At 38.9% G+C, this 26,753-nt stretch overlaps 1 protein-coding gene and 1 pseudogene across 1 annotated transcript; both read right to left on the reverse strand.

The window, feature by feature from the left end:
* Positions 1 to 18,384: 18,384 nt before the first annotated feature.
* LOC127126817 (uncharacterized) lies at positions 18,385 to 24,594 on the reverse strand. Its single transcript, XM_051055813.1, has 7 exons — positions 24,136 to 24,594; positions 23,463 to 23,588; positions 21,786 to 21,986; positions 20,602 to 20,698; positions 19,350 to 19,453; positions 19,150 to 19,201; positions 18,385 to 18,860 (listed from the first exon to the last, which is right to left on the reverse strand). The coding sequence occupies exons 1-7, from the start codon at positions 24,357 to 24,359 to the stop codon at positions 18,636 to 18,638; spliced, it is 1,029 nt and encodes a 342-aa protein (XP_050911770.1). The 5' UTR covers positions 24,360 to 24,594; the 3' UTR covers positions 18,385 to 18,635.
* A 1,144-nt stretch (positions 24,595 to 25,738) lies between these two features.
* LOC127130748 (receptor-like cytoplasmic kinase 1) lies at positions 25,739 to 26,717 on the reverse strand (annotated as a pseudogene).
* Positions 26,718 to 26,753: the final 36 nt, after the last annotated feature.

The following is a 26,753-nucleotide window of genomic DNA, read 5'->3' on the forward strand; positions in this document are numbered from 1 at the left end:
GTATTTCCTTAGGCACTCCACTTAAACTCTCGCCAAAGGGAGTCAACTTTAACTCTCCATAGAGGGACTCAATTTAAAGTTTCCCATGGAAGACTCAACTTAAAGTTTCGCTTGAATAAATCAACTTAAAGTCTCCTGAGATACTCAAATTAAAGTTTCACCTGAGGTACCCAACCTAAAGTCTCACCTGAGGGACTCAACTTAAAGTCTCGTCTGAGGGACTCCACTTAAACTTTCGCCTAGGATACTTAACTTAAATTCTCTACAGTGAGACTCAATTTAAAGTCTCGCCTTACAAACTCGAATTAAAGTCTTTCCTGGAGGACTTTACTTAAATTTCCGCCTGAGTACAAAACTTAAAGTCCCGCCTAAGGGACTCACCTTAAAGTCTCGCCTGAGGGACTCAACTTAAAGTCCTGCCTGCTGTTAGATGCCCAAAAGTGCTTATTTGAGCTATCATATGTGGGCATCTTTCACTCTATTTCCTTGCTAAAATTGTCTAAATCACCTTTGTTTTAGATGAAATGCATTACATTGATAAACAAGCTTGGTGCCTTTGATTTGTGTGTTATTGTGCAGGAAGAAGGCATGAAATAATTGAAATTTAAGACACAAGAAAGTTGGCAAAGGAACCAAAGAAAAACAAGCATTCATCATCATGCTCGCTAGGCGAATGCTGTGGCGAAGCCTGCTCGCTAGGCGAGCGCCCAGCGAAAAGCTCCAGTAAAATGTCAATAAATTCGTCAGGCGAGCTGATAGCGAAGGTGGTAGCGAGTTCGTTCAGTTTTGGTGGAAAGCGCAGCCAGCACTCACTCGCTAGGCGAAGCTCTAGCGAGTCCCCAGCGAGCATTCCAGTAGAAAAACCTCTCAACCTCGCTGGGGCGAAGGTTGGAGCGTGTCCTTCGCTAGGCGAAGGTTTGTTCGCTAGGCGAACATGACAGTTCAACAGACCCTGTTTCTCTGGGCACAGGTGCCTTGTGTGCCACAATTAGACCCTCGCTAGGCGAGCCTTTCTGCTCGCCTAGCGAGCATGACAGCCCAGTACTACTCTATAAGTAGCAGGTGCCACTTTTGAGCACCATACCTAGTTTTTACCTCATTTTTCCACTTTTGTACTTTTGTTAGATATTTTTACAGCATTGTTCTTGGGAGCTTTTATGCCCTAGTTTTCATTTCTCTTCATCTTGTAACCATCTTCTACAAAAAGAAGGTGGATTCCCATCCAATATCGATTATCCGACTTGGATGTTGATCAACCTTCTTCCGAAACTTGCCGACCAAGCTACCATGAAAATGAGTAGCTAAGTCCTCCATTTGTCAAGGTTAGATGTAGGTGATTACTAGCTTTGTGTGTAAATGTAAGGATATTCATGTGTAAACTCTTTAATGGTGAATATATGATGAAAACTTTGTTTCTATTTAAAACTCTTTGTGTTGGTTTATGATCGAGAGATGTTTACCAACTCTTGACCTAGGTTTTCATCCAATCTTGTTTGTTAGCTAGAGATAGTAATGAATGATTTTGTTCACCATAAGGTTGAACCAAAAAGTTGTCATTTTGATAGATTGTGTTCGAGAGAAACAATGGATCAAAATGGGAAAACTCACAATGTGTGTTCGAGAGAAACACATTGGGAGGACCTTGTGAAATAATTTATCATCTAAAGGAGTTTATAAGATTGTTGACCGAACAAATACATGCAAAGTGATCATCGAACCCTAACTTTGGCAATATTTCTCATTTATTCAAACCATAACTTTTACCGCAATTTATTACCTTTTTATGCAAGATAACGTGACAACCAACTAAAACCTTATTGTTACATTGAGTTAGAATTAATACAACCATCGAACGGCGATGATATCTTACAATCCCTGTGGATACGATAACAAAAACCCGACACGTAAATCTACAACTAACAAAATGGCGTCGTTGCCGGGGATTGTAAATTGATATTGCGAGCATCGCAATGGTTGTTTAAGTTTTAGCTTGTTAATTTTTGACTTGTGCTTGTAATTTGTTTGGTTTAGTGTGCAGCTTACGTTTTATGCGAGGGCAAATCCCTGTGGACGAACTTCTTTTTGATCCTGAGATCGAGAGAACCGCAAGGAGGCTCAATAGCAAAACGAGACGTAGGAGGCAACAGGCTAGACAACGCCAAGAGCAAGGAGAAAGTTCGTCAACCATAAATCCACCACCATTCATACCAAACATGGAGCCACAACCACCACCACCTATTTCTACTCCATGCATCAATAGTCCAAGGAACACCGCTCAGTTTGCCAACCACACAGGAAGGCAAGCTGAGATGAAAACGGGAACTCTAAATTTATTATATGGAAGTCCATTCACCGGAATGGACCATGAAGACCCATTTGCTTTTCTCACAAAATTTTATGAGATAGCATTGGCTGCCGGAGTGGATCAGGCTCAGGAGCTTCCGTTGTTCAGACGATTATTCCCCCACGCTTTGCTCGGGAAAGCAAAGGATTGGTACCTAGATCAAACACCAGCCGTAATGACAGACTGGAACGTGTTAGAAGAAAATTCATCGAAAGATTTTTCTCCCATAACCGATTCATGGAATCCAAGACGGCCATCTCGGTGTTTTCACAAGGAACCAGTGAATCATTAAATGAAGCGTGGGAAAGATTCAAGTCCATGCTTCGGAAATGTAAAGGGCATGGATTTGATGAAATGACTCAAATCCATATCTTCAAAAATGGACTTCAACCAAACTGCAAAACGTTGTTGGATGCTACCTCGGGTGGCTCTTTATTGTCAAAAAGTGCCGAAGAAGCCACAAACATCATAAATCGAATGGCTTTAAATGATCTTCAGAGTCAAAGTCGAGGAAATTCTTTGAAGAAGGCGGGAGTGCTTGAGCTAGGGACGAACGATGCCATCCTTGCCCAAAACAAGCTCATCTCACAACAAGTGGAACTCTTAACGCAACAAATCAAAGAGTTAAGAGAACCGTCAAAAGCTAAACAAATAGCAATGTTGTGAACTTTGTAAAGGTGAACATGACACCGGATTTTGTCCACCTCCCGGTTTTGACGAAGTAAACTACATGGCCAATCAACGGGACTATCAACCGAGACCACAACAACAACAACAACCTTATCAACCGCACCCTCAAAATCAACAACAACATTACCAAGGGAACCAAGGGTTCCAACCTAGAAGCAACTATTATCATAACCAAGGTTATGGAGGTGGTTCTTCTAGCCGTCAAAACCCTCCCCAAAATCCTTATCAACCTCAACCTCAACAATCGCCGGTCGTAACTTCTAAATTGGAAGAGACATTGACGCAATTCATGCAAATGTCAATGGCTAACCAAAAGAGCAATGACGCGGCCATAAAAAATCTCGAGACTCAAGTTGGGCAACTTGCCAAGCAACTCGCGGAACAACAAACTGGTCCTTCCTTTTCGGCAAACACGCAAATAAATCCTAATGCACATTGTAAGGCGATCATGACGAGAAGTGGGAGGGAGTTGGGTAGTGAGAATAAAAAAGGAGTTGAGAGTGAACAAAGAGAGAAAGAGAAAGAAATTGAGGAGGAAATATTGGAGGAAAATGTTGATGGTGAAGTAGGAGAGTGGAGTGAGGGTGAAGAAGTTGAAAAGAATAAAAATAATGGTGAAGTTGAAAAGAAAAAAGGTATGGAGATTGAGAAAAATACAAGTGATGAGGTAATAGGGGAGGTAGTGAAAAAGCCTAGATGGAAGAGTGCTAGAGTTGCAAAGGGAAAGGAGGTAGTGAGCGCTACTCCAATCCAAAACCTTCCTTATCCTCATGCTCCGTCCAAAAGGGAGAATGAACGGTATTACGCCCGGTTCATGGATATTTTTAAACAATTACAAATCAACATTCCGTTTGCCGAAGCCTTGGAGCAAATGCCCAAGTATGCCAAGTTCATGAAGGACATACTAACAAAAAAGCGGAGGTATACAGAACCGGAGACCATCGTCCTTGATGCGAGCTGTAGTGCCATTATTCAAAGGACGCTTCCTAAGAAAGAGGTTGATCCGGGAAGAGTTACATTGCCAGTTAAAATTGGTGACGTTTATGTCGGGAAAGGCCTTATTGACTTGGGGTCAAGCATTAATCTTATACCTTTGTCAATTATCAAGAGACTTGGCAACATTGAGATTAAGTCCATCCGAATGACGTTGCAATTGGCGGATAAGTCGACGGCCCATCCTCATGGCGTAGCCCAAGATGTTTTGGTGAAGGTCGACAAATTCTTTTTCCCGGTCGATTTTATAGTTATTGATATGGAGGAAGATGATGATGCTCCGCTCATCTTGGGCCGACCGTTCATGAAGACCGCGCGAATGATGATAGATGTTGATGACGGTTTAATGAAGGTGAGAGTTCAAAATGAGGAAGTGACATTCGATCTATTCGAGGCAATGAAGCATTCTAAAGATAGAAATGATAGCTTTCACATCGATGTGATCGAAGACGCTATTATGGAGGTTTCAAAGCATATTCATGAGATATCTCCTATGGAGTTAGCTCTTGACGACTCATTGGAGGTTTTCACTGTTGAAGAAGAGCTAGCTCTTGAGGAATGCTTAAAGGAACTTGATAGTTTAGACGACCTACAACCATGGGAAGTAGAGGAGGAAAACTTGAAGAAGGAGGTTATTGACGAAAAAGCGCCAATTGAATTGAAAGTGCTTCCCTCTACTTTGAAGTATGTATTCCTAGATGAGACCGAGGCAAAGCCGGTCATCATAAGCAACCTTTTGACAAATGAAGAAGAAGCCCGTCTAATCATTGTGCTAAAAACAAATCAAGAAGCCATGGGTTGGACTCTTTCCGATCTAAAAGGAATTAGTCCATCCTATTGTATGCACAAGATTTTGATGGAAGAGGATTTCAAGCCGGTAGCTCAACCACAACGCCGCTTAAATCCTACCATGAAGGAGGTTGTTCGAAAGGAGGTTGTAAAGCTATTGGATGCGGGAATGATTTACCCGATCTCGGATAGTCCATGGGTTAGTCTCGTGCACGTTGTTCCGAAGAAAGGGGGGATTACCGTAATCCGGAATGACAAGGATGAATTGATCCCCACTAAAGTCGCAACGGGGTGGAGAATGTGTATTGATTATAGGCGGTTGAATACCACGACTCGAAAGGACCATTTTCCACTCCCATTTATGGATCAAATGCTCGAAAGACTATCGGGCCAACAATACTATTGTTTTTTGGACGGCTACTCCGGGTACAATCAAATTGCGGTTGACCCGGCTGATCATGAGAAGACGGCCTTCACGTGTCCGTTTGGAGTGTTCGCATACCGAAAAATGCCCTTTGGGCTGTGCAATGCACCGGCGACTTTCCAACGATGTGTGCAAGCCATTGTTTCCGATCTGATAGAGAAAACAATGGAAGTCTTCATGGATGACTTCTTGGTATTTGGTGGGTCTTTTAGTCAATGCTTGGCGAACTTGAAGACGGTGTTGGAGAGATGTGTGAAGACCAATTTGGTGCTTAATTGGGAGAAGTGTCACTTCATGGTGACCGAGGGGATCGTGCTAGGCCACAAAGTCTCTAGAAGGGGGCTTGAAGTGGATAGAGCTAAGGTTGAAGTGATTGAAAAATTACCCCCTCCGGTGAATGTGAAGGGCATCCGAAGCTTTTTGGGGCACGCGGGGTTCTACCGGCGCTTTATCAAGGACTTCTCAAAGGTGGCTAAGCCTTTGAGCAATTTGCTCGCCAAGGACCAGGTATTTCTCTTCACCGAAGATTGTTTGCAAGCTTTTGAGGCTTTAAAAGAAAAATTGGTTACCGCTCCAATAATAGTCGCTCCCGATTGGAATGAAAATTTTGAACTAATGTGTGATGCTAGTGACTATGCTGTTGGAGTGGTACTTGGCCAAAGAAAAGACAAAACTTTTCATGCGATACATTATGCGAGTAAGGTTCTTAACGAGGCTCAAATAAATTATGCCACAACGGAAAAAGAAGTACTTGCAATAGTGTATGCGCTAGAAAAGTTTAGGTCTTATCTTATAGGGTTTAAAGTCGTTGTGTATACCGACCACGCGGCGATTAAATATCTGCTAACCAAACCGGATTCGAAGCAAAGGCTCATCCGTTGGATCCTCTTGTTACAAGAATTTGATGTGGAAATAAAAGACAAGAAAGGGTCGGAAAACTTGGTAGCGGATCATTTATCCCGCTTAGTGAATGTGGAGGTTACCGCGTCTGAAAAAGAAATCCGGGAAGAATTTCCTGATGAAAAACTGTTTAAAGTTCAAGTTAGGCCGTGGTTTGCAGACTTTGCAAACCATAAGGCTAGTGGTTTTGTGCCTTCCGACCTAACTTCGAACCAAAAAAGGAAGTTCCTTTCGGATGCGAAGTATTATGTCTGGGATGACCCATACTTGTTTAAGTTGGGTAGTGATAACCTATTAAGGAGATGCGTGACTGGCGATGAAGCCCAGAGCATCCTTTGGCATTGTCACAACTCGCCTTACGGCGGACATTATAATGGGGTTAGAACGGCCACTAAAATTCTTCAATCGGGATTTTATTGGCCCACTATTTTCAAAGACGCACATACCCATGCGCAAAGTTGTGACAGTTGCCAAAGAAGCGGTGGGATAGGTAAGAGAGATGAGATGCCTCTCCAAAATATCCAAGAAGTGGAAGTATTTGATTGTTGGGGCATAGATTTTGTAGGACCTTTCCCACCCTCTTATGGGAACGAGTACATGCTTGTTGCTGTCGATTATGTCTCTAAGTGGGTTGAGGCGATTGCCTCACCTCGGGCGGATGCGAAAACGGTGATAAAATTTTTAAAGAAAAACATATTTTCCCGTTTCGGAACCCCCCGAGTGTTGATAAGTGACGGAGGGTCACACTTTTGTAATGCACCTTTGGAAACTATTTTAAAACATTACGGTGTATCGCATAGGGTGACGACTCCGTATCACCCACAAGCTAATGGGCAGGCTGAGGTCTCTAATCGTGAGATTAAGAGAATCCTCGAAAAAACCGTGTCTAATTCAAAAAAGGAGTGGTCCCAAAAATTGGACGAAGCATTATGGGCCTACCGTACGGCCTTTAAGGCTCCAATTGGCCTAACTCCCTTTCAATTGGTATTTGGTAAAACTTGCCACTTGCCGGTTGAATTGGAGCACAAGGCCTTGTGGGCCCTAAAATTTTTAAATTTTGAGAATGAGTTGGCCGGTGACAAAAGGAAAGTGCAACTACTTGAGTTGGAGGAGATGCGCAATGCCGCATACCACTCAAGTTGGTTGTACAAGGAAAAGGCAAAAAAGTATCACGACAAGAAGCTCCGTAGCAAAGAATTTGTGCCCGGACAATTGGTCTTATTGTTTAACTCCCGGTTGAAATTGTTTCCCGGGAAGTTGAAATCAAAATGGTCCGGGTCATTTCGGGTGAAAGATGTGAAGGAGTACGGGGCTATTGTTATTGAAGACATAGACAAGAAAGATAGTTGGACCGTGAATGGCCAACGATTGAAAGTTTATCTCGGCGGTCATGTGGATCGCGAGAGCTGTGCTTTGCCGCTTGATGCTCCTCTGTGAGCATCGCACCGTCGAGCTTAGCCGACGTTAAACAAGCGCTAGTTGGGAGGCACCCCAACATTGTAAGTATTTACTGTTTTTTGTGTTGTGTTGTGTTGGGTTTCTTTGTGCTTAAACCATGCTGTATGAACATGAATTGCTGCCTCTGAAAAGGCAATTGTTGTCATGCTCGCTTGCTGTTCGCTAGGCGAGGCAGTAGCGAGCTGATTCGCTAGCTGCTCGCTAGGCGAAGCAGCAGCGAGCGCTGCATGACAGCACTTATTTAAAAACTCAGCAGGGGACTCATTTTTACCCTAACACAACTGTGTTGTCTTGCAACCCTGCTGAGAACATTTTTTACAGAGCTCTCCACACTCTCTCATTTGCATCTCTCTCACTAACACTCTCTTCCTACTCGGTCGATTGCAAATCCTACTCACTTCACATTTCCAAATCCGTGTAACTAAGGTTTGCCCTACTACATTTTTCTTTTTGTTTGAACTCTAAATTTCCAATTTAAATTGCAATTAGGATGAGTGGAGTATGGGAAACATTAGGTTTGCATGTGGTAATTTAGGTTTTGCAAATTCGGATTTTAGGTTTTAGAATTGGGGATTTTAGGTTTTGAATGCAAATATGTAATCCCCAATAGCATAGAACGATTATTTACTTGTTAAATCATTAGGTTCTGATGTTGGAACCATTTGAGTATGGGTTTTGGGGGAGAATCTCTAAACATGCTGAAAAACCCCAAAACCCGTAAGGTTCGCTAGCACTCGCTAGGCGAACCTGGGGCGAGCGTTCGCTGCCACTTCGCTAGGCGAAGCAGCAGCGAGCATGTCAGTCTTTTGAATATTGCTTTGATGTCTAATCTGTTTGTTTGGTGTGTGTTGTTTCCTCTCATATTTTGCAGATGGAGTCAAGGTCTGGAGCGCCTAAGAAAAGAAAGGGAGCGACTACTTCCCGGACCGTGCCTATCCAGTTTGACCAAGATAAGTTTGTCGGCCCGAAGCAGGCCGCCAGATACATTTCTCTGGAGAAGCGGAAAATTCTTCCAGAGAAGCGATTCCTGATCAACCCACAGGGCACTAACAGAAATTTTGCCGGGTTGATTGACGCGAAGAAATGGGATCGGTTGATTAATCCCTTAGAGCATTACGACATAGCTACAGTGCGGGAATTTTTTGCTAACGCACTGCCCGATGACGACGAGCCCTTTACTTGGGTATCTAAAGTGGCCGGGCGTCAAATAGCATTTGATCGGGATGCCATCAACCGAGTCCTTGGGGAACCGCTCCAGCTGGGAGCTGAAGAGAGGGACCAATACCACACTGACCTACGGCTTCACCGTGATGTTGAAGCAATTTCTGCCGCCCTGCTTTTACCAGGGAAATCTGTTGAGTTGAACCCATCTGGGGTTCCAATGAGGTATCACAGGGAGGACATGACTCCCATGGCTCAACTGATACTGCTTTTGGTTTTAACCAACATCCAGCCTAAATCCCACACCTCTACAGTGCCGATCCCAGTGGCACATTTGGTCCATTCTATCCTCACCAACGTCCAGATCGATGTGGCGACGATCATCGCAAATGAGCTGAAGTCCGTGATCGAGAGCGGGCTAAAGTCGGGGGCTCGTGTTAATTGTCCCCTAGCTTTCCCGTGCTTGATCATGAGTTTATGCATTCAGGCAAGGGTGAGACTTCCGTCTCGGGGTCAGGTAAGGATCCCGTCACCTATCGATGACCGGTATGTGGCCAAATATTGTAGAGCGAAGAATGCTAGAGGCAGTGCTGCTTCAGGAAGTACCCGGGCTTCTGATGGTCCTGGTACTTCTACTCCTAGACTAGATCCATACGTCCAAGCTGTGTGCAATTACAGTTTGGAATGGATGGCAGCATCCCAAAGAGCCATGTTAGATATGCACGACTCTATGCAGCGGTTACAGCTGCAAGGAAGTGGTGCTCATGCTTTGATGACGCGTGAGCAGTTTTTGCTTAACGCCAACTGGCCTGTGGACACGCCAGTGTATAGTGAGGGGGTGGGCGCTGCTGCTGATGAAGATGATGATGATGATGATGATGATGATGATGAGGCTACCGGTTCTGATGCCGGTAGCGAGGAGGAGTCCTGAGCCCTTAGAGGGTTAAGTTTTTGTACTTTTCAGTTTTTATGTTATTTTTATTTGTATTTTCGGATTTTGTATCGTAACTTTGGTGTTGTACTATTGGGGTGTTTTGTCCCCCATGAACAAATTTATATTTTCAGTTAATGTTATTTATTTCTGTTTTTAATTTTGTTTGTTTAATAAATTTTTGGGTGATTAAGTGGCAAACCTTCTAGATTGGTTGCTCCTCAAGAAGTACCCAATGAAGGTGCATCCGAGCTTGGATGGCAATGATAAGAATAAACAAGTGAATGAAGCTAAGGTACATAGTTACCTCCGGCTAGAATTTTAGAATGCATTAGGAACTTTACTCTTTTTGGTAAATTGAATATTGTCTTTTTGCAACATAATAGAATGAATGTTTCATCTAGAACTTAAAACCACAAATTATGAGGAAACCTCCATTGTACACTTAAATGCTGGATTCTAATAAATTTTGTTGATTCATGTGATTCATGCTTTGTCTTTTAATATTGTGAAATTGTGGAAGCAATTAGAAATGATCAAGGCACTTGTTTTCTTTTGAGCACAACTACATCCAAAAACAACTTACCTGTGAGCAGAGAGAGTATTTGTTAACCCCTTTGAGCTTAAACAGTTGAATCTCGGCTTGAAATAAAGCGAGATCTCAAAAATCTTTTTTTTACAACCCGGAAAATCTTGATTATTGTTCTTTTGCAGTAAAAAGTTAAGAGCATTCACTTAGGGTGAGGAAGAAATAAGTTGGGGAGAACGAAAAAGAATCGGTAAGTACCACAACTCTTGAAAAAGAAAAGAAAAACCGAGCAAGCATAAAAATATATATATATATATATATATATATATATATATATATATATATATATATATATATATATATATATATATATATATATATATATATATATATATATATATATGTATAGAAAATATAGAAAAGAAACATCTGTTTTGTATATTTGATGTGAAAGAAAAGAATGAAAATGAATGCTTGCTTGGAAGAAAAATAGTGAAAAATAAAAATTGAGTTGTGGAATATGTGTTGTGAAGGTTTCAAATAAGAAACAAATGAAACAAAGTCAAGATGTGTGAATAATACTGTGAATGTCTCTTTTGCATCGGCACTTTCGTTTCAATGGCCTTAGAAATGACCCTTGTTTGTTAACCTAACCAAGCTTCAACCGAAAAGCCCTTAGTGATCTTTATGCTTCCACAGTATCATTTATAATTGTTAGACATTGTATGAATCTATTTGATTTCTTCATTGTTTGTTAGAGAGTGAGATTATTCCCGCGGTTGCAAACGCGTAAAATCTTCATTCCTTATTCGAAGAGGAGAGATAGGATGATTCATTCAGAATAGTATTGTTGTAGATAGATAAATATTTTGCATTGCTATTTAAGTTTTAGTTCTTGTGTATTATTTTATTCGAACCGTTGGAGACTTGTATATGCGGATTTCGCTTGTGTTTGAGCCGTTTATCCAACTTCGGAGAAACCTTTTTCTTAAAGCAAATCCTCTTGTCCTTCAAGAGGCATACTTTGCTTGAGGACAAGCAAGAATCTAGTTGGGGAGAGTTGTTAGATGCCCAAAAGTGCTTATTTGAGCTATCATATGTGGGCATCTTTCACTCTATTTCCTTGCTAAAATTGTCTAAATCACCTTTGTTTTAGATGAAATGCATCACATTGATAAACAAGCTTGGTGCCTTTGATTTGTGTGTTATTGTGCAGGAAGAAGGCATGAAATAATTGAAATTTAAGACACAAGAAAGTTGGCAAAGGAACCAAAGAAAAACAAGCATTCATCATCATGCTCGCTAGGCGAATGTTGTGGCGAAGCCTGCCCGCTAGGCGAGCGCCCAGCGAAAAGCTCCAGTAAAATGTCAATAAATTCGCCAGGCGAGCTGATAGCGAAGGTGGTAGCGAGTTCGTTCAGTTTTGGTGGAAAGCGCAGCCAGCACTCACTCGCTAGGCGAAGCTCTAGCGAGTCCCCAGCGAGCATTCCAGTAGCAAAACCTCTCAACCTCGCTGGGGCGAAGGTTGGAGCGTGTCCTTCGCTAGGCGAAGGTTTGTTCGCTAGGCGAACATGACAGTTCAACAGACCCTGTTTCTCTGGGCACAGGTGCCTTGTGTGCCACAATTAGACCCTCGCTAGGCGAGCCTTTCTGCTCGCCTAGCGAGCATGACAGCCCAGTACTACTCTATAAGTAGCAGGTGCCACTTTTGAGCACCATACCTAGTTTTTACCTCATTTTTCCACTTTTGTACTTTTGTTAGATATTTTTACAGCATTGTTCTTGGGAGCTTTTATGCCCTAGTTTTCATTTCTCTTCATCTTGTAACCATCTTCTACAAAAAGAAGGTGGATTCCCATCCAATATCGATTATCCGACTTGGATGTTGATCAACCTTCTTCTGAAACTTGCCGACCAAGCTACCATGAAAATGAGTAGCTAAGTCCTCCATTTGTCAAGGTTAGATGTAGGTGATTACTAGCTTTGTGTGTAAATGTAAGGATATTCATGTGTAAACTCTTTAATGGTGAATATATGATGAAAATTTTGTTTCTATTTAAAACTCTTTGTGTTGGTTTATGATCGAGAGATGTTTACCAACTCTTGACCTAGGTTTTCATCCAATCTTGTTTGTTAGCTAGAGATAGTAATGAATGATTTTGTTCACCATAAGGTTGAACCAAAAAGTTGTCATTTTGATAGATTGTGTTCGAGAGAAACAATGGATCAAAATGGGAAAACTCACAATGTGTGTTCGAGAGAAACACATTGGGAGGACCTTGTGAAATAATTTATCATCTAAAGGAGTTTATAAGATTGTTGACCGAACAAATACATGCAAAGTGATCATCGAACCCTAACTTTGGCAATATTTCTCATTTATTCAAACCATAACTTTTACCGCAATTTATTACCTTTTTATGCAAGATAACGTGACAACCAACCAAAACCTTATTGTTACATTGAGCTAGAATTAATACAACCATCGAACGGCGGTGATATCTTACAATCCCTGTGGATACGATAACAAAAACCCGACACGTAAATTTACAACTAACAAAATGGCGCCGTTGCCGGGGAGTACCAGGGCTTCTGATGGTCCTAGTACTTCTACTCCTGGACTTGATCCCTACCTCCGAGCTGTGTGCGATTACAGTTTTGAGTGGATGGCGGCATCCCAGAGAGCCATGACAGATATGCACAACTGTATGCAGAGGTTGGAACTGCAAGGAAATGACCCCACCGGTGCTCAGGCATTGTTGGCGCGTGAGCAGTTTCTGCTTAACGCCAACTGGCCTGTGGACAGGCCTGTCTATGGTGAGGGGGTGGGCGCTGATGCTGATGATGATGATGATGATGTTGATGATGAGGCTACCGGTTCTGATGCCGGTAGCGAGGAGGAGTCCTGAGCCCTTAGAGGGTTAAGTTTTTGTACTTTTCAGTTTTTATGTTATTTTTATTTGTATTTTCGGATTTTGTATCTTAACTTTGGTGTTGTACTATTGGGGTGTTTTGTCCCCCATGAACAAATTTATATTTTCAGTTAATGTTATTTATTTCTGTTTTTAATTTTGTTTGTTTAATAAATTTTTGGGTGATTAAGTGGCAAACCTTCTAGATTGGTTGCTCCTCAAGAAGTACCCAATGAAGGTGCATCCGAGCTTGGATGGCAATGATAAGAATAAACAAGTGAATGAAGCTAAGGTACATAGTTACCTCCGGCTAGAATTTTAGAATGCATTAGGAACTTTACTCTTTTTGGTAAATTGAATATTGTCTTTTTGCAACATAATAAAATGAATGTTTCATCTAGAACTTAAAACCACAAATTGTGAGGAAACCTCCATCGTACACTTAAATGCTGGATTCTAATAAATTTTGTTGATTCATGTGATTCATGCTTTGTCTTTTATTATTGTGAAATTGAGGAAGCAATTAGAAATGATCAAGGCACTTGTTTTCTTTCGAGCACAACTACATCCAAAAACAACTTACCTGTGAGCAGAGAGAGTATTTGTTAACCCCTTTGAGCTTAAACAGTTGAATCTCTGCTTGAAATAAAGCGAGATCTCAAAAATCTTTTTTTACAACCCGGAAAATCTTGATTATTGTTCTTTTGCCGTAAAAAGTTAAGAGCATTCACTTAGGGTGTGTAAGAAATAAGTTGGGGAGAACGAAAAAGAATCGGTAAGTACCACAACTCTTGAAAAAGAAAAGAAAAACCGAGCAAGCATAAAAAAATATATGTATAGAAAATATAGAAAAGAAACATCTGTTTTGTATATTTGATGTGAAAGAAAAGAACAAAAATAGAAAGATTGAAAATGAATGCTTGCTTGGAAGAAAAATTGTGAAAAATAAAAATTGAGTTGTGGAATATGTGTTGTAAAGGTTTCAAATAAGAAACAAATGAAACAAAGTCGACATGTGTGAATAATACTGTGAATGTCTCTTTTGCATCGGCACTTTCGTTTCAATGGCCTTAGAAATGACCCTTGTTTGTTAACCTAACCAAGCTTCAACCGAAAAGCCCTTAGTGATCTTTATGCTTCCACAGTATCATTTATAATTGTTAGACATTGTATGAATCTATTTGATTTCTTCATTGTTTGTTAGAGAGTGAGATTATTCCCGCGGTTGCAAACGCGTAAAATCTTCATTCCTTATTCGAAGAGGAGAGATAGGATGATTCATTCAGAATAGTATTGTTGTAGGTAGATAAATATTTTGCATTGCTATTTAAGTTTTAGTTCTTGTGTATTATTTTATTCGAACCGTTGGAAACTTGTATATGCGGATTTCGCTTGTGTTTGAGCCGTTTATCCAACTTCGGAGAAACCTTTTTCTTAAAGCAAATCCTCTTGTCCTTCAAGAGGCATACTTTGCTTGAGGACAAGCAAGAATCTAGTTGGGGAGAGTTGTTAGATGCCCAAAAGTGCTTATTTGAGCTATCATATGTGGGCATCTTTCACTCTATTTCCTTGTTAAAATTGTCTAAATCACCTTTGTTTTAGATGAAATGCATTACATTGATAAACAAGCTTGGTGCCTTTGATTTGTGTGTTATTGTGCAGGAAGAAGGCATGAAATAATTGAAATTTAAGACACAAGAAAGTTGGCAAAGGAACCAAAGAAAAACAAGCATTCATCATCATGCTCGCTAGGCGAATGCTGTGGCGAAGCCTGCTCGCTAGGCGAGCGCCCAGCGAAAAGCTCCAGTAAAATGTCAATAAATTCGCCAGGCGAGCTGATAGCGAAGGTGGTAGCGAGTTCGTTCAGTTTTGGTGGAAAGCGCAGCCAGCACTCACTCGCTAGGCGAAGCTCTAGCGAGTCCCCAACGAGCATTCCAGTAGCAAAACCTCTCAACCTCGCTGGGGCGAAGGTTGGAGCATGTCCTTCGCTAGGCGAAGGTTTGTTCGCTAGGCGAACATGACAGTTCAACAGACCCTGTTTCTCTGGGCACAGGTGCCTTGTGTGCCACAATTAGACCCTCGTTAGGCGAGCCTTTCTGCTCGCCTAGCGAGCATGACAGCCCAGTACTACTCTATAAGTAGCAGGTGCCACTTTTGAGCACCATACCTAGTTTTTACCTCATTTTTCCACTTTTGTACTTTTGTTAGATATTTTTACAGCATTGTTCTTGGGAGCTTTTATGCCCTAGTTTTCATTTCTCTTCATCTTGTAACCATCTTCTACAAAAAGAAGGTGGATTCCCATCCAATATCGATTATCCGACTTGGATGTTGATCAACCTTCTTCCGAAACTTGCCGACCAAGCTACCATGAAAATGAGTAGCTAAGTCCTCCATTTGTCAAGGTTAGATGTAGGTGATTACTAGCTTTGTGTGTAAATGTAAGGATCTTCATGTGTAAACTCTTTAATGGTGAATATATGATGAAAACTTTGTTTCTATTTAAAACTCTTTGTGTTGGTTTATGATCGAGAGATGTTTACCAACTCTTGACCTAGGTTTTCATCCAATCTTGTTTGTTAGCTAGAGATAGTAATGAATGATTTTGTTCACCATAAGGTTGAACCAAAAAGTTGTCATTTTGATAGATTGTGTTCGAGAGAAACAATGGATCAAAATGGGAAAACTCACAATGTGTGTTCGAGAGAAACACATTGGGAGGACCTTGTGAAATAATTTATCATCTAAAGGAGTTTATAAGATTGTTGACCGAACAAATACATGCAAAGTGATCATCGAACCCTAACTTTGGCAATATTTCTCATTTATTCAAACCATAACTTTTACCGCAATTTATTACCTTTTTATGCAAGATAACGTGACAACCAACCAAAACCTTATTGTTACATTGAGTTAGAATTAATACAACCATCGAACGGCGGTGATATCTTACAATCCCTGTGGATACGATAACAAAAACCTGACACGTAAATCTACAACTAACACCTGCAAGACTAAACTTAATGTCTCACTTGACAGACTCAATTTAAAGTCTCACTAGGGGGACTCGACTTAAATTCTTGCTTGAGAGGCTCAACTTAAAGTCGCGTATGGAGGAATCAACTTAAAGTTTCTCCTGGTGGAATCTAATAAAAGTCTTGCGTGAGAACCTCAACTTAAAGTCTCGCTAGGGGGACTCAACTTAAAGTCACACCTTAAGGACTCAACTTAAAGTCTCACCAGAGAGACTCAACTTAAAATCTCTTCTAGGAGACTCAGCTTAAGGTCTCTCCAGAAGGACTCAAGTTAAAGTATCGCCTTATGGACTTAACTCAAAGTAGCATCTGAAAGACGCAACTTAAAGTATCACTAGAGGGACTAACTTAAAGTATTTCCTGAGGAATTTCACTTGAGCTCTCGCCTAGGGGACTTAACTTAAAGTATCCCTAGAGGGATTCAATTTAAAATCTTGCATTAGAAACTCGACTTAAAGTCTCGACTGGGAAACTCAACTTAAAGTTTTGCTTGAATAAATCAATTTAAAATCTCACCTAAGGGACTCAACATAAATTTTCTCCCGAGGTGTTCAACCTAAAGTCTCACCTGAGCGATTCAGCTTAAAGTATCGCATGAGGAAGTCAACTTCAAGTCTCGCTTAAGAGACTCAATTTAAAGTCTCTCCAGAAGGACTCGGCTTAAATTCTTGCTTGAGAGACTCAACTCAAAGTCTTATCTGGAGGACTCAACTTAAAGTCCCGCCAGGGGGACTCAACTAACTGTCTCGCCTAAGAAACTCAATTTAAATTTTCGCCATAGAGAATCAATTTAAAGTCACTCCTTAGGGATTCAACTTAAACTCTCTCCTAAGGGACTCAACTTAAATTCTCTTCTAGCGACTCAGCTTAAAGTCTCTCTAGAAGAACTCAACTTAAAGTCTCGCCTGAGTGAATTAACTTACAGTATCATCTGGAATACTTAACTTAAAGTCTCGCCTTAGTGACTCAGCTTAAAGTCTCGGATGAGGGACTTTTAAAATCTCGCCTGAGGGACTCAAATTAGAGTTTCTCCTGAAAGATTCAACTTAAACTCTCTCCTAGAAGACTCACTTAAAGTCTCTTCAAAGGGAATTAAATTAAAGTCTCTCCTTAGAAACTTAACTTAAAGTCTCGTCCGGAAGCTCAACTAAAATTTGTACCTAAGGAAATCAACTTAAAGTCTCACCTGAGAGACTTAACTTAAAGTCTCTCCAGAGAGGATCAACTTAAAGTCTCACATGAGGGACTCAACTTAAAGTGTCCCCTGAGGGACTCAACTTAAAGTCTCTCATGAGAGACTTAACTTAAAATCTCTTAGGAGAGACTCAACTTAAAGTCTTTTTTTAGGGACTCGACTTAAAATCTCTCTTGAGGGCTTCAACTTAAAGTTTCACTTAAGAGACTCAACTTAAAGTCTCGTCTAAGGAACTTCACTTGAAACTTCGCAAATGGGTATAATACTAAATACTAAATCAATTTGTCCTTAACAAGGAATACTCATGAGACAGTGCAATATTCACCAAGAACAAGTGTTATACACCCATCACCCAAAGCATGGCTACTTGTCGCCCTTTGATTCCAATATGCGCTGATTTATACTAACGAGCATTTGTCATCTTAAACTATCTCCCTTTAACTAGGTTACTCACCCAGTTGCGAAAACATGTGGAGCGAAATGTCCACACCCATTAACATTATAGGCGGTTGTCAAAGATAAGGGACGTATTCTCCGATTAAATTTGAGAATAATCACTCATTTCCCACACTCCTAAAAGATAGTGGTGCTATTACTTGGAATCTAAGATCCAAATCCAAGAGACTCTTATTAATACCTCAACCCTAAGATTGAAAAGCACATTTAATTGACTTATAAAACACCAGTGTACATAACAATCCTAAAACTCTCAAACAACTCTACACAACTAGGAATTGTCATCTATTATACTTTTAGCGAATACACACATCATAATTTGGATATCAACAAGAAAATTAAATTTTTATAATGTTCACTTTATTTTTAAATCCTAGTGGTTAGTACACTATCTATCAGCCAACTCAACCCAGTTGATCTATAGTTGGCAGTGCTAACCCGTCACTTAAGCTATCTGATTTAAGGTGAGATGCATTTCATCTAGTACATCAACCAACTCGGAGAACTCCAATTTGTTTAAAAAGATAAGCACATTGTAAATTTGTAATTACTGCCACACAAAAAAACTCGAGTGAAATAATATTTTGCCTCACTGAACTAACTGTCCTTTTCCCTTGACTCCATTTGTTAAGGAAATTGATCATTACAACTATTCACCCAAACAAAAGGGGAGGAAAATTCACTGCCACATAAATAAGAAAAATATTTACTATTCGACACTAACATATCACCAGAAGCTCAACACATGTGTCTAACTACACAAATCATCAAACCATTCACCAAAGACACCTAAAATCATGAGGGTAAAAGGGCAGGCTTCACTTCCGAAGGAATGCCACTGTGGCAACGCGGGAGCCTACAGATCCACCAAACATGAATGTTGGATATGTACGGACATGATTAACATATCGAAATAGAGGTTCTCTGCATGATTCATCATCCTTGGCTACCTCAAGTTCCAGGGCGATAGCATTTTTTCTTTGGTTGAAACTTTCCACTTCTTGTACTAACTCATCCTTCGTACTGTTGCAAGATGTGATCACCTTACATTACATAATACAAAGGAAAGTCAGAAAGGATAGCAAGTGTCATGAACACGGCACGGGAGAAAGATGGCAAGTGCATAAGCATCAATAATCAATTAACGGCATAAAATAAAATAACCACAACTTCTACTGCAAAGAACAAAGGACTCCCACTTTGTAATATGCAAAATTCATGACACGAGTGCCAACTATTTGGTAGATAATTAAAGCATGGGCAATCCAACATTGTTTTTAATGACTAAATCTAATATTAACCTTGGACAAGAACAAGTTCAAAAGTACTTACAAGTATTCCACCAGAAGCAACCAGACTTGAAACAGAATCCCAATACATCATTCTGAAAATAAGAAAGCAACCAGCAGAAGATTATATGGAGAACAAAGTAGCGAGTGGGAAAGAAATGTGTAACATGGGTTTACAAAACCAAATAACATCATCCGATAGAATTATGACAGAACCATGGATAAGATAGTACTTTCTCTTACCTCTTGACAGGACCATCAGGATGCAATCCAATAGCATCAAGTGTCCCTTTATCCATGACAAGTTGAAACACTTGTTCCAACTTAGTTTCAAGGACATCATCAACCTTTAAACAGTTAAATCAATGTATCTCTGTTAGATGTTGCAATAACGTAAGGATAGATATGTATTGCATACAAAATAGGGCATGCCTAACAAGTTAAAGGCTAATAATGAATGCAAGTAGTCATATACTACGAAACAGGGGGAAAAGGTGATAAAGAAAAAAAAGGCTTCCATTTAAGAGTTAAAACGATGTCAAACACAATATGAATTCATTTCTCTTTTATTGCAATTTCCAAGCAATTCATATAATAAACTCCAATGTAAAATAGAAGTTCAGAAAGTGTTATGAAAATCACATGATTCATTCACATCACATTTGAGGCAATGCCCATTTTGAGCCTAGGACAGGTAGCCTGAGATGTATCAGGTTGCATCATGCCTGACAATGCTGAAAATCCCATGATGCAGGTGAGATAATTATGTTACTTGCAACCAGAAGTTACTATACTCAATAAAGATTGATAAGAATATTCCTAAAGGGGCATCGAGGTTGGTCATATGATTACTGCAAACACAAACTTTAGTTCATAAACTCAGATTCGTTTTCTTATTTACACAGGGTTGTTCAGCATGAATGAATATGAAAGTGAGAAAAAAGCGTAAATCTACTACACTCACTCAAAGAAGAAACAGCTTATTGAGAAAAAGAGAGAATTAAAAAGATCAAGAACTAATCCTCCTAAACAAAAGAGCAAAACATAAAACATAAATGGAAAATGAGATTAATGTAAAAAAGATTCCCATACAAAAGGCCATGACTTTTGTACTAAATATATGTCAATTGCTTGATCTTATCCCAAGTTAATTGACATACATAAGAAAACTTGTTGAAGATTCGAGAGTTCTGCTTTAATCAAATATAACCAAAAACTTGTTGAAGATTCGAGAGTTCTGCTTTAATCAAATATAACCAAAAACGTGAGGTGATCTAGCATTAATTCGAGTCTCGCCGCAAAAAAAAAAAAGGTGGATAAAACATTTTAACAAAGCAAAGCACATTTACAACATCATGTCTAACATGCTGCTACTCGAGCTTAGATACGGGCAACCTCCTGCCTTTAAGCTACATGAGAAGAAAAGAGACAAAATTATGTATTTAACACAGGCAAGAGCATACACGTGTGCACAGACTCTGAAAGTTGAACATACCAAAAATTTGATGTTGGGAAACCCATCACGGTTAGCAAGGCTTTGGGCAAGGTTGATGCCCCGTTCACTATAATCAGTTCCAGTTAAATCAGAGAACCTGAGAAGATACCAAAAGTTTGCTCAATAAGGTGTTTGTAATACTATAAAAAAATAAATGCAAATATCTCTCCACAATCAATATTCAAAATATGCAAGATTTAAAGACTGAACAAAGGGCAGTTCCATTCCTAGAAAAACAATAAAGTTATATATATGCAGCCTTTCTTTCAGTAGTTCTTTGTGTCTTCATTTCTTTATTTTTCTATACTAACGCCATGCGAGCAAGAGAAATAGGTATCAGTAAAAATTTTGAAATTGGAAATTAATTTGAGTAAAATTCTGGGGAAATTTTGGATGTAAGCAACCAGGGAGAAGCCGCCAAACATGATTTCCTCTTTTTCCGAAACTACGTTTTTATGCCCAAGTTTATATATTTTCCATTCAATGTCTTCTATGGAAAATGCCCCGATAATCTGAGCTTTAATAACTTGTCAGTAGAGCATAATTTGATGTATAAGCAATCTGGCACCTGCAAGTTGTAGGTGCTCCAGTAAATTTAACGGTATAAATTGAGGGGGGAAATGGAAGGGCATTAAGTCTAATTGTTAGCCAGAAAATTACATGTTCCAACATTTCCATTTTTAATGATTTATTTTTTTATTAAAAAATAAACATGCCTGAACTCTTTTTAAGTAGAAAATTCCCAACTTTGTAGGCTCATAGCTTCACTGGTATGCACAACCATGAGCTTATGCTAATTCCCTTAAGTAATTAATATATATTTTATAAGTTGTTTGATATAAATCATTTATTACTGGTATGCACAACCATGAGCTAATATGCTAATTCCCTTAATTAATTAAAACTTCCATATATTTTAAAAGTTATTTGATATAAATCATTTATCACTTTTTCCACACTGAAGTTATCCTTCAATTTTATTTGAAGTATGCACATATATAGGTTTGGTGCAAATTGAATGAGAATTGACACATTTTTTGTAGTTGTTGTGAGAGACAGGGAGTGGGAGATAATGTTGGACAGAAATTGGATAAGTGAAACAATGGATTATAGTTAAGTATAATTTTTTAATATTTACACAGTATATTACAAACAATTAACATGGATAAAAAGTGAAACCATACCCTTGTTTAGCTAATTCTTGGAGAAGCAAACCATTGCCAGTCCCAATGTCAAGTACATTCCAACTAGACAAAAGTTTATCACCTAGCTCACCAGTTTCCTCCTTAACATCGTCAACATGATTTGGAATGCGACCTTGAGAAATGTCAATGCACAATGTCTTTGTCCAAGATGCAACTACCTCCATCACATCATCGCCGAACCTACAAAGATGAAAATTAACAGCACAAAATGTAACAGCTGAACAATTTTCAATGAAAATATTAAGAATGTACCATTTCCAACAATTTCACAAATCGTCAAGGTTCATCATCATCAATATAAAATGTTCATTTGACATCTCTTATACAGAAAATTATTCTTACCGCGTCACAATATATTTACCTCACTTTTCCATAAAAGATCCAATACATGGACTGACTTCTAAAAGGAATTGAAGAGGTCTAAACATTATATAAAGCAATGCGGCGTTTTAAAACCCTGAAATCTTAATGTCAACCTGAAGTTTGCATTCTCCTCAAACCAGTGTTGTTAAAAAACCGGTATAGCTGATACGATATGTCGTCTCCGCTATTTGCAGTATAGAGGCGCGTTTTCATATATCGGTTATACCGGTACATAATGAATAGCGGAGTTGTATGTTTTAGCAGTGGCCAAACTTTAAAAAAACATTAAAAAATTACCATATATGAAGTGGTGAGTCGATTACTGGCATTATACATAATACCTAAAGCAATGAGACTTCACTACCAGTACTTAGGTAAAGACATAATTCACTGGCTCAAAATAAAAAGAAGGTAATCCGCACAGTGTATGCAACTATGCTTTATGCTTTATTAGTTGTTTGAAATATTGAAATTTTGAGTTTCATGTCAATTACTAAATTTATTTATGTTTCAACGCGCTGTGGCATCTGCTATGCTATCTGCTATTTTCTGGAGATCTGATATTTCTCATATCGAATTTCTGTCATGGCAATCCGCTATTAATAACACGGCCTCAAACTGAGTATCAACTCCATAGATAATAATAGGAATGTTTAAATGGTACCACACTGATCAAACTAAGTTTCTGATCTAGGAAAAGCAAGGAAGCCAGCGTACATTCTAAAGCTTTGCATAATCCTTTTTATTCTTCCAACATTACTTCATGTTGAAAGGTAGAAAAGTGTATAGTAATCATTTAATTAAGGGGGAGTACCTTCGATGGGAAACTGAATAACGAGTACAACAAGCTAGGAAAGCAAAATAAGCAATGAAGAAATCCTGATTCTGAAAAGTTCATCAAATAGAAGCTCGAATAGTTTCTTATTTTTAGAAGTCTAATCCGACCATTTGTTTATGTTTAAATAATCAAATCATATCAAAATAATAATATGAATTAATAATACTCTCCAAGAAATGCCTACAAAACTAATCATTACCCACCATCAAGTATTGTTTCTAGTCCGTAAATTCACCTAATAACTGAAGATTAAAAGCAGAAATGTTTTGATTTGAATATTCTAAGCCCAAATTGCTGAAAACATGTTTTTCGAAGGAAAAAAACTGACTACAAATACAAATAGATGATATAGAATTAGATTAATATCAGTAAAACATTTGATAACTTAAAATCAAAGAAAATCTCTGCACAAAAAACCATATAAATCACGCATGTGTTCACGAAAATAAATTTACCAAACTTCACCAGCATGACCATGTTCACGAAAATTTGTAAGCTCATCTGTATATGCAGCATCCCAGTAACTCTGAAATCCCAGCATTGATGAAACTGCTTCAGAGTCAGGTTCATCTTTGTCAGAACTGCACACACAAAAATTTTAAGTATAATGATTCAGATTCATTCATTCAACTCATTTCACAAGTTCCAGCATAGAAATACAAGTTCCCGATTGTCAATCCCCAAAGCAAATTCTAAATTCCAAAATTCACACGTCTACAACTCAGATCCATACATTACCAGTCAACTTCAAATATAAACCACCTTAACCTCAGTAAATTTTGGAAATGCGAGCAACCAAATAAACCAGATCTTAACTATGTACTACACCTTGCTTCTCCTAAAACTAAAATCCAAAAACCTAATCATAGTAATGTTAACGGTTTGCACTCTCAGCCTAAGCATATTTAGGAATTCGCGATCTCATAAGATTAAAAACAACAACAACATAAAAAAAATAGCGAGAAATGCAATCAATCAACGAATCGGAAATTGACTCAGTCATGCTTCACAAATTAGCAATTGACGAAACGCAAATTTCAATTCATTTGATACAATCTCGTTTTATTTACCTTTACTCGTTCAAAGTTAAAAGACAGAGAGATGAAGAGAGGTGAGGAGGAATAGAACCTATAGTCTGAGGTTGCACGGAGGTTGGCGTTGGAGAGAGCTTCGGCGGCATCAGCATGGCGCTGATCATCGTCGAGAGTGCTTCCATACTCGCTCTTGATGGACCATGAGTCAGCGGCGATGGAGCGGTCGTCGTCGGAGACCAGATCGACGGCGGAGAGGGCAACAGCTCGCGCTTGCTGCGAGACGTCGGAGTCCTCCGGTTGCAAACGGATTCCGGCCATCAAAGAGAGAGATAAGGGGAAAAAATAACGGATGAGTAATAACTGAAGAAGCAGAGGGTGGTTAGTATATGGTTGGTTACGGTGGTTTTCAATGTGTTGTGACTTGTGAGGGCTGTTTCTTCGTGCTGATCACTACTGCTGCTTGAAGGCAGCGAAGCGAGGGTTGTGTGAGAGAGTTAATTTCTCACGTAACGTAGGGGTTTACTAATTGCACCCCTTTTTTAAATAATATTACATCCATATTTTATTTTATTTGGCTTGGTTTAGTTGCAACCTTGTTTTATAATAAAGAAAAAATTTGGATTAATTAAATTTCGGATAATGTTTTAAAACTTAAATTGGAGATAAAATCGATAAGACTTACCGGTTATGGTTTACTTAGTCCAACATTTTAACCGAACTTTATACATATATATATATATATATATATATATATATATATATATATATATATATATATATATATTATTTTTAAAATTTTATAATATGATTTGATTTGTCAAACATTTAATAAAGTCTTAATTGTATAGTGGTAGGGCTGGACAACGGGCCGGGTTGGGCGGTTTCGGGCCCAAAAGCCTCACCCATCCCAAGCCGCGGTTAAGCCATATAAGCCTATTTTCGCCCATTTTTGTAATCGGTTTGGACGGGTTGGGTTATGACGGGTTGCGGGTTATGCAATCGGTTTAATCGGTTTTATTTGGTTGATATTATTTTGAGCCCAATAATACATTTTGATAATATTTTGAGCTACAAATTACTATAATTTAGATTCAAAATCAATTCAAAGTATCAAAAACTTCAATCCAAAATAACAACTGTTATGCTACTTCCACACAGACCTTAAAAAGAAATTAATAAATTACAACCACTGTATCATATACAAAAACTCAAAATACATGAGAAACAAGAGAACTTTTGAAAGTATATCAAACAGTTGATTGTCTATATTACATCTGCACATGGTTGGTTCATTCAGATGTCTCATTGTAAACTTTTGAAACCGGTAATAACCCTTCAACTGAATCAGAGTTTGAAACTTGAGTTTCAGTTTCTGAAGGCAGCAGCTGAGTCTGGTCTTCTCCATTAGAAAGCAACATATTTCCACTCACAAGTAAGACAATTCTTGTTGAGTTTAAGATAATAGTCATGCGTTCAACTAGTTATGCTTTTGTAACGGATTTGTAACGACTTACAGCTTCCATAAGTTGCTTCACTTCAGTCTCGGACAGTCTTGATCCAATTCAAGCCAAACCTGTCTTCAATTCTTCATAGGTGATGGTGCCACTACCATCAGTGTCCATGTTTGCAAACATTGCCTTGAGACCTTTAATCTCTTCTTCTGATAGATTTTCAGCCATAACCTAGAGAAATTTCCACTAAATTGGTAATGGAGAAATACCCCAAAAAGATAAGCCAGAACATGTATTATTCATTAGAGGCTGTAAAGCTTTGACGATGATGCTCATATTTGGTCGAAACTCGGCTTCATATTGAACACAGAGTGCAGCAATAGCAGCCATCTTTTACAAAAATACAACAAGTGAAACATATTAATGAAAACTACATAATATGAAGTTAATTACATTAAATAGCAACATTTCATCTACATCTTGAAAATATAACAAACTTAATTACCTTGGCAACTGCTTTGGAAGGGTACTCTCCCTTTAGTCTAACATCAACACACTACTTCACCTTATCTTCACTAAGCCTCGGTGCTGCCTGATAAAATCCAATCAACAAACAATCACATTGTGTAAAATCCAATCACTGTCGATCGGTGTAAAAAGCGTTACAATATCAATATACCACGACAAATCATATGTCTAATTTTAGAACTTTCTATGACTAACGTCAGACGTTTTTTATAATCTTATGATTATGATTATTCGACAGTGTAAAGATTTTTACGGTGACATTATGGCATTAACAGAAAGAGAGAGAAAATGATAGCATACCCATGTCACAAGGCTTTGTTGTCCTCGGGGCAGTGTATGATCAACAGGTTTACGCCCGGTTAAGAGTTCCAACAGTATGACTCCAAAACTGTAAACATCACTCTTTGAAGAGAGGTTTCCGATCATTGCATATCTGTCATACAAAAAAATCAAGTCATTGTTAGTCCTTAAAAACCAACTTGGAGTCAAATTAATACTCATTGAGAAAAACAAACAAATTAGTTAGGCATTCAGAAATAACTTACTCTGGAGCATGATAACCAAAGGTTCCAAGAACACAGGTAGAATGAAGACGCGTTGCTGCATCAGGGGCTTGATTCGACAGATCGAAATCAGCAATCTTTGCAACGTCATCCAGAATGACAGCAGTATGAGTAAACAAATGTGCAGCAACCAAAAGAGAATTAAGCACCCTTCAACAGCATTAAGAACA

Source organism: Lathyrus oleraceus, chromosome 3, assembly GCF_024323335.1.
Source record: "Lathyrus oleraceus cultivar Zhongwan6 chromosome 3, CAAS_Psat_ZW6_1.0, whole genome shotgun sequence".
NCBI classification, from domain to species: Eukaryota; Viridiplantae; Streptophyta; class Magnoliopsida; order Fabales; family Fabaceae; genus Lathyrus; species Lathyrus oleraceus.

Bases quoted from the DNA above. Each gene is read 5' to 3' on its own strand.
- LOC127126817 (XM_051055813.1), bottom strand. From the start codon at position 24,359: ATGGCCGGAATCCGTTTGCAACCGGAGGACTCCGACGTCTCGCAGCAA. The intron at 19,454-20,601 runs GTATGTTCAACT...AACTGTTTAAAG, and splicing joins TTCCCAACATCAAATTTTTG to GTTGATGATGTCCTTGAAAC. The intron at 19,202-19,349 runs GTAAGAGAAAGT...TCTTATTTTCAG, and splicing joins CCTGATGGTCCTGTCAAGAG to AATGATGTATTGGGATTCTG.